Genomic DNA, 8,256 nt, shown 5'->3' with positions numbered 1-8,256 from the left:
TATAGACTAGACTATAGACTAGACTATAGACTAGACTATAGACTAGACTATAGACTAGACTATAGACTAGACTATAGACTAGACTATAGACTAGACTATAGACTATCTTTGATTATTGACCAAAAACATTTCTATCATTTCCAGTTATGTTAACACTTTTTTGACATTTGATTACATTACGTAAAATACCCAAAACCATATTAATCAGATCATTGCTCTCAAAGCCAAAATAAAGTTTTAAACAAAATCTACAAAACATTGGACTCTCAATCCAATTTAAGCGGCCATAATAGAAAATAACCATAAATAACAAATAAATATTAACAATTTATACCAAAAAAAATCAAATATGTACACATAACCCAGCAAACATTACTGTTTTGTTTTAAGTAAAATATAAACTTCGTGTTTTTGTAACCAATTTTGCTGGGTTAATACATTGCTTAAGAATAAAGTATTTTCATATGAATTATTTTTTAAAATGCTGAACGTGAGCGTACATTTATGTCACGTAAATATTAGTTACAAAAATGTTTACTATAAAAAAACAACAACACAAACTAAAAATAATACTTCATATAAAGAGTGTGTGTTTAGTATGTACTATATCAAATATATCGAGTTTATAGTCTAGTCTATACTCTAATCTACTGTCTAGTCAATAGTTTAGTCTATAGTGTTATATATAGTCTAGTCTATATTCTAGCCTAAAGTCTGGTCTGTAGTCTAATTTATAGTCTAATTTATTGTCCTGTCTATAGTCTAGTTTATAGTCTAGTTTATAGTCTAGTTTATAGTCTAGTTTATAGTCTAGTCTATAGTCTAGTTGATAGTCTAGTCTATAGTCTAGTCTATAGTTTCGTCTATAGTCTAGTCTATAGTCTAGTCTATAGTCTAGTCTATAGTCTAGTCTATAGTCTAGCCTATAGTCTAGCCTATAGTCTAGTCTATAGTCCAGTCTATAGTCTAGTCTATAGTCTAGTCTATAGTCTAGTCTATAGTCTAGTCTATAGTCTAGTCTATAGTCTAGTCTATAGTCTAGTCTATAGTCTTGTCTATAGTCTAGTCTATAGTCTAGTCTATAGTCTAGTCTATAGTCTAGTCTAAAGTCTAGTCTATAGTCTAGTCTATAGTCTAGGCTATAGTTTAGTCTATAGTATAGTCTATTATCTAGCCAATAGTCTATTCCATAGTCTATTCCATAGTCTAGTCTATAGTCTACTCAATAGTCTATGGTCTAGCCAATAGTGTAGTCTACAGTCATGTGTAATGTCTAGTCTAAAGGCTAGACTAAAGTCTAACCGAAAGTCTAGTCAAAAGTCTAGTCTTAAGTCAAGTCAAAAGTCTAGTATCAAGTCTAGTCTCAAGTCTATTCCCAAGTCCAGTCTCAAGTCTAGTCTCAAGTCTAGTCAAAAGTCTAGTCTAAAGTATATAGTCTAGTTAAGAGTCTAGTGTAGTCTATATATGAAGTCTCCTCCATAGTCTATAGTCTACTCTCGTCTATAATCTAGTCTATAAGGTTAGTCTATACTCTAGTCTATAGTCTAATTTATTGTCTAGTCTATTGTCTAGTCCATAGTCTAATATTTTTTCTGGTCTACAGTCTAGTCTATAGTATATACTATTGTCTAGTCTATAATCTAGTCTATAGTCTAGTTTAAAGTCTAGTCCAGTCTACAATTTAGTCTATTCAGCAGACAATAGTATGTAGTATACACCGTAGTTTATCTCAGATATGACCCTTGTCTACTGTAATTTAATTTGTTTTTTTAAACATGTTTTGACCTCGACTGTTCCATATATAGTGGTATAAATCTGTAGTAGTAAAAAAAGTATGCCTTCCGGTGAAATGACAATCTGTTTGTTTTTTAACCGAATGAATGGAATGAATGACATACATATACCAGTAAAATTAAAGTTACACATACTATAGAATGTTGGCAATATATGTATTGACATAAAAGGTAAAGAGGAGTTTGTCATATACATACATGTGTAAGTGGTCATGTATGTTTTAAAGGAGCCTCTTGATTTTAAATATTCCATCTTATTCTCTCACTACACAGACATTTATGCATTCACTTACTTTGGAAAAAGTCAGTTGGTTTTCTAGCAGTTTTCTTTTTGTTTTATTTTATTTTATATGAAAAAAAAAAATAAAACATTACTTGTTCCGGTATAATGAAGCATAAAGATTATAAATAAAATATAATAAAACAGAATGGTAGAAAAATAAGAAAAAAAACTGAAGAGAAGTGCCAGCATTAACAATGGCTTTAACAGTTGAGTTGTATGGAAAAACTTTTTTGTACAAAATAATCATACAACAAGAAAAAAAAGAGTGCAACAAAACAAAAGATTATATATGAAGTTACGAGTTGAAAAGGAAACGGAAACATATGCATGTTATTTATTTATGCATAAAAGAAGTGGAATATGAAAAAATAAACTGGAGTAGTATAAATGATGAAACTATTTAAATAAATATATTTCAACATTTATTTTTGCTGCTCCAGCTCCTCTCTGTTATGTTGTAGCAACAAAGGATTTATGTTTTATTTAAATATTTATATATGCAACAAAAGTTTTGAAGCAGTTATTTCTTGTGTTGTTGTTGTTCCACTCTGTGGCAGCAAACAATATTTCGACAGAGTGTAAAAAGTTTAAACAAAATATTTAAAACAAAATGTTTATGAAAAAGTTTGTTTTGTTTTTAACTAAAAAATTGATTGTAAAAATTTTTCAAAAATGTTCTTATATTTTATTTAAGTCTCTTGTTTTTAAGCTTTAACATAGCGTTTAAATAATTTCTTAAGCTTTTCTCTAAGCAAAGTTACAGAGATTTAAAAATTTAAAATACCAGAGCGTATGAGTAATATTAATTCATAGGTTTAAATTTACACGTTATATAAAACTTTATTTATTTAGCTTTAATATGTTATTTGAAATCAATCAATAGCTTTTCTCTAGCCAAAGTTATAGAGATTTTAAAATTTTCAAACAACAGTACGTATGATTAATATTAATTCAGGGGGTTTAAAGAGAAAATCATTTATAACTTTTAAACTAAAAACGATAATGAAAATCTTTAAAAGGGTATCAAATCTTAAGACCTAAACCATTCTTACAACAAAGTTTAAAGTTAACTACAGTGCCCAACTGTTAAGCCATAAGCTTTGGAAATTAAAGTTTTTTAAAAATTTGTTTTAATTTTTTTCAAAAATATTTTAAAAATTTATATAAAAATATTGTAAATTAACTTTTAGCACTTACCTTTTCTCTTAACATATCACGTATACGTCCCGCTTGATTCTTGGAACGATGCAGCTCTAATTGTAATTCCAAACAACGTTCTTGCCAATTGATCTGAAACAAATCATCATAAAAAGTCCTCATTTTCCTTCCTTCTTTTTCAAAATGCAAAAACTAACCTCTGGCACTGGCTGAGCATAATTATTAACCTGATGTACATCCAAATAATCCGTTAAAGAAGAAAAATGTGGCCAAGGGGCATCTGCCCCATCCAATGAAGAAGATGGGTTTATAATTCCATTACCATCTTTTTGATTCGATTTATTACTACTGGAACTAGTTGTAGATGAAGTACTGGGTATACTTGTCGGCTTAGCCGGTATAGGAGGGGGTTTAGCTTGCCTTCGAGGCATTAAACGTGGACTATTAGGGGTAGATTGTGCCGTTTGCTGTAACTGCTGATGTTGTTTATGACCCGCAGCCGATACATTAAGATTATCCATTTGTTGTCTATTTAAAGGAATTTGACCACTAAACGATATAGCTCTTTTAGTTAATAAAGGAGAAGCTGTTAAGGACTGAGAGGTGGCATATAACTGAGGTGGTAAAGAATGTTGCTGCTGTTGTGTATGTTGCAAATAAGATGAAGGCATCATAGGAGCTGCAGAATGCTGTTGATACTGATGATAATGCTGCTGCATTAACTGTTGCTGCTGCAGATGACTGGGAGTGTGGGTAGAGGGAAAAGTATGTAAATAATTATGAACACCATGTCCCACACCAAAACCTCCGCCGACACCACCTCCTCCCAACTCTCTCTCCCCTACATCCTGTGTACGCACATGAAAATAATTATGAGTTTGTGTTAAATACTGATAGTTTTGCTGCTGCTGTTGATGCTGCTGCCCATAATGTTGAAAATGTGAACTTGTACTACTGCTAGCACCACTGCCATTACTGCCACCACCCAAAGAAGCTGGTGTCGCTCGACCCGAGGTAGAGGGTGAGGGTGAAGAAGATGCAGAACGTCTACGATTTATAGCCAATTGTTGTTGATAGTGTGTAGAGGAGGGTTGTTGTAAATTGGTTAGTGGATCAAAGATCTGTGACAGTCTTCCCGAAGGCACTTCGTCGGACATTTAGGTGGTTATTTTGGTTTAACTATAGATTTGATAGAAGAAAGTGGGCAGGAAGCTTTCGTGTTATCAAGAGTTTATATTATTTTAAGGCGGACTTTTAAGTATCTTTATAGTGGACTTGCATGATATTGGTGTTTTAGCTAAAATGAAAGAGAAAATAATAGATTAGAAAAAAAGTGTCTAATTTTTGGACAAAAACTAATTTAGAAAAACACATCTTAAAATCGAGATCAAATAATAACAGGTATATGAAAGGTTGTAAATCTGCTTAAATGGGTCCGCACTAGAAAAAAACATTGAACTATAGCTGAATAGTATGGACTCTAGTTCGGATAATATCGGACATTAGTCAAGTTTATTGTCTGGACCATAGTTTAGTCTATAGTCATCACTCTGTCTAGTCTATCTTCTAGTCTTTAGTCTAGTCTATAACAAAGTTTATATTTATATTTATTCTAGTCTATAGTGTAGTCCACAGTCAAGTCTTTAGTCTAATCTAAAGTCTAGTCTATTGTCTAATTTATAGTCAAGACTACAGTCTAGTATTTTGTCTTGTCTATTGTCTATTTTATTGTCTAGTCTAGACTCTAGTCTATAGTCTAGTCTATCGTCTAGTGTATAGTCTAGTCTATAGTCTAGTCTAGCCTAGTTTATAGTCTAGTCTATAGTCTAGTCTATAGTCTAGTCTATAGTCAGTCTATAGTCTAGTCTATAGTCTAGTCTATAGTCTAGTCTATAGTCTAGTCTATAGTCTAGTCTATAGTCTAGTCAATAGTCTCGTCTATAGTCTAGTCTATAGTCTAGTCTATAGTCTAGTCTATAGTCTAGTCTATAGCCTAGTCTACACTCATGTCTTCAGTCTAGTCTATAGTCTAGTCTAGTTTATAGTCTAGTCTCTAGTCTAGTCTATAGTCTAGTCTAGTCTACAGCCTAGTTTATAGTCTAGTATATAGTCTAGTCAATAGTCTCGTCTATAGTCTAGTCTATAGTCTAGTCTATAGCCTAATCTACACTCATGTCTTCAGTCTAGTCTATAGTGTGGTCTAATCTATAAACTACTCTATTTCTAGTTTATAGTCTGGTCTATAATCTAGTCTATAGTCTAGTCTATAATATAGTCAAATCTTTTGTCTAGTCTATAGTGTACTCTTTTGTCTAGTCTGTAGTCTATTCTATAGTCAAGTATATTCTATAGTCTAGTCTATAGGGTAGTCTAGGTCTTGTCTTTAGTCTAGTATATAGTCTAGTATATATTATAGTCTGTAGCCTAGTCTATAGCTTAGTCTATAGTCTAGCCTACAGTCTGGCCTATAGTCTAGTCTATAGTCTAGTCTATAGTTTAGTCTATAGTCTAGTCTATAGTCTAGTCTATAGTCTAGTCTATAGTCTAGTCTAGTCTATAGTCTAGTTTATAGTTTAGTCTATAGTCTAGTTTATAGTCTAGTCTATAGTCTAGTCTAGTCTATAGTCTAGTCTATAGTTTAGTCTGTATTCTCGTTCATATTCTAGTCTATAGTCTAGTCTATAGCTTAGTCTATAGTCTAGTCTATAGTCTAGTTTATAGTCTAGTCTATAGTCTAGTTTATAATCTAGTTTATAGTCTAGTCTATAGTCTAGTCTAGTCTATAGTCTAGTCTAGTCTAGTCTATAGTCTATAGTCTATAGTCTAGTCTAGTCTATAGTCTAGTCTATAGTCTAGTCTATAGTCTAATCTATAGTCTAGGTTATAGTTTAGTCTATAGTCTAGTCTACAGTCTAGTCTATAGTCTAGTCTATAGTCTAATATGTAGTCTAGTCTATAGTCTAGTATATAGTCTAGACTATAGTCTAGTCTCTAGTCTAGTCTATAGTCTAGTCTATAATCTAGTCTATAGTTTAGTTTATAGTTTATCTATAGTCTAGTCTATAGTCTAGTTTATAGTCTAGTCTATAGTCTAGTCTATAGTCTAGTCTATAGTCTAATCTATAGTCTAGTCTATAGTCTTGTCTAAAGTCTAGTCTATAGTCTAGTCTATAGTCTTGTCTAAAGTCTAGTCTATAATCTAGTCTATAGTCTAATCTATAGTCTAGCTTACAGTCTAGACTTAATGCGCTTAAAATGCTTTTATAATCTTTTCTTAGTTTTTATTTTGTTGCCTACTTTTAGGATATAGTAAAGCAATTATATTTATTATTTAATTTAAATTTAATTTTAAATTATACGTTATAAACATACTTTTACAACTATAAATTACTCATTCATTATTGTCAAGTGCACGCAAACACATTTACAAAACTTTATTAAACATCAACATGTCTTTGACATTTAAATTTAGTATATAAAAGTTTAAATGTATATAAGAGAGAGAGAGAGAGAGAAAGAAAGAAAGAGAAACAGCTAGAGAATTAAATGTCTGTTGGTATATTTTAATAAATTAATTTGTGAAAATATTATTGTTGAATTAATTTCCTTTCATTATTGCAAAAATTCATGTGAAAAGCATGTGTGTTTAAATTGTCGGTAGATTAACTTAAAAACAGAGTATTAAATAAGTGAAAACTATGAAATTAAGTATGAAAATTTTTATTACAATATTGAAGATGTTAACAGTCTTTTAATTAACTGAATTTTTAACAATCTGTTGTTCATACTAACTACAACAATTTATTTATTAGTACAAGTATAAATATTAATAACTTCAAATAAATACAAGAAACAAAGACAGCCAAACCGACCATTAACTGCCTGGACTGCCACTCAGGCATGCAAACAAACCGAAATTTATACAAACACAACAACACAACTACCAACAGAGGCAAACATACAAACAAGTAACTAAAATTTGTTTAATATTACTTACAACGTGCCATTGCAGTTACTTGCAACAACAGCAACAAAAACAACAAGAAACATTCTTACAAAACCAGACCCTGTTGAACACATTAAACGGAAATGTCAAATCACAAATATTTATTGAAAAAGACACTGGTGCGCACTGTTGCAGTTATTGTTTGTTTAAAGAAGACAACATGTTTCAATCGTAAGTCATTCAAACCCCAAAGTATATATATATGTGTGTGAGAGTGTGTGTATGAATGAGGCTCGTTTTACATTTTCGTCTTCTTCATGTAAATTTTTACTTAGTATTCAAGGAGCAGCAGTAACAATTGCAACAAAAATGTAAATTTTGTAATTGTATACTCAAACATCAAATTCATAACTCTCTGTCATCACCATGTGCAGATGTAAATTATTACTGAGAAATTCTTGACATTAATTTGCTAAACTGAAGGTGCTTTTTGGTGGTTTCCTGGGAAATGGTGAATATTGCAGGAAATGTGTTCCAAAAATTGGATTGTGCCAAAGTGGGAGACAATATAATGAAAATGAAGGTTGTAGTCAAGACTGTACAGAATAGTCTAGTCTAGACAACATATTAGACTATAGACTAGGCAATAGACTAGGCCAGACTATAGACTAGACTGTAGACTAGGCTGTTATTTAAACTATATATAACTTAGACTATAGTCTGGATTATAGACTAGACTATAGACTAGACTATAGACCAGACTACAGAATAGACTATAGACTAGACTATATACTAGACTATAAACTAGACTATAGACAAGACTATAGACAAGACTATAGACAAGACTATAGACTAGACTATAAACTAGACTGTAAACTAGACTATAGACTAGACTGTAAAATAGACTATAGACTAGACTATTAACTAGACTATAGACTAGACTATAGATTAGACTATAGACTAGACTATAGAATAGACTATAGAGTAGACTATAGAAAAGACTATAAATAGACTTTAAACTAGACTATAGACTAGACTATAGACTAGACTATAGACTAGACTATAGGCTAGACTAT

General features: G+C 31.2%; 1 protein-coding gene across 1 annotated transcript; it reads right to left on the bottom strand.

Moving 5' to 3' along the window:
- Window positions 1-1,599: 1,599 nt before the first annotated feature.
- Window positions 1,600-4,535, bottom strand: LOC111683894 (probable serine/threonine-protein kinase tsuA). The gene is made up of 2 exons (XM_046947275.1): window positions 3,432-4,535; window positions 1,600-3,366 (listed from the first exon to the last, which is right to left on the bottom strand). Exons 1-2 carry the CDS (start codon window positions 4,389-4,391, stop codon window positions 3,256-3,258), a joined length of 1,071 nt encoding a protein of 356 aa, XP_046803231.1. The 5' UTR covers window positions 4,392-4,535; the 3' UTR covers window positions 1,600-3,255.
- Window positions 4,536-8,256: the final 3,721 nt, after the last annotated feature.

The sequence above is a fragment of the Lucilia cuprina genome, chromosome 3, assembly GCF_022045245.1.
Source record: "Lucilia cuprina isolate Lc7/37 chromosome 3, ASM2204524v1, whole genome shotgun sequence".
NCBI lineage: Eukaryota > Metazoa > Arthropoda > Insecta > Diptera > Calliphoridae > Lucilia > Lucilia cuprina.
The sequence above is the reverse complement of the archived record's forward strand: the minus strand, read 5'-3'. Positions and strand labels throughout refer to the sequence as shown.

Bases quoted from the DNA above. Each gene is read 5' to 3' on its own strand.
- LOC111683894 (XM_046947275.1), bottom strand. From the start codon at position 4,391: ATGTCCGACGAAGTGCCTTCGGGAAGACTGTCACAGATCTTTGATCCA. The intron at 3,367-3,431 runs GTTAGTTTTTGC...GATTTGTTTCAG, and splicing joins ATGCTCAGCCAGTGCCAGAG to ATCAATTGGCAAGAACGTTG.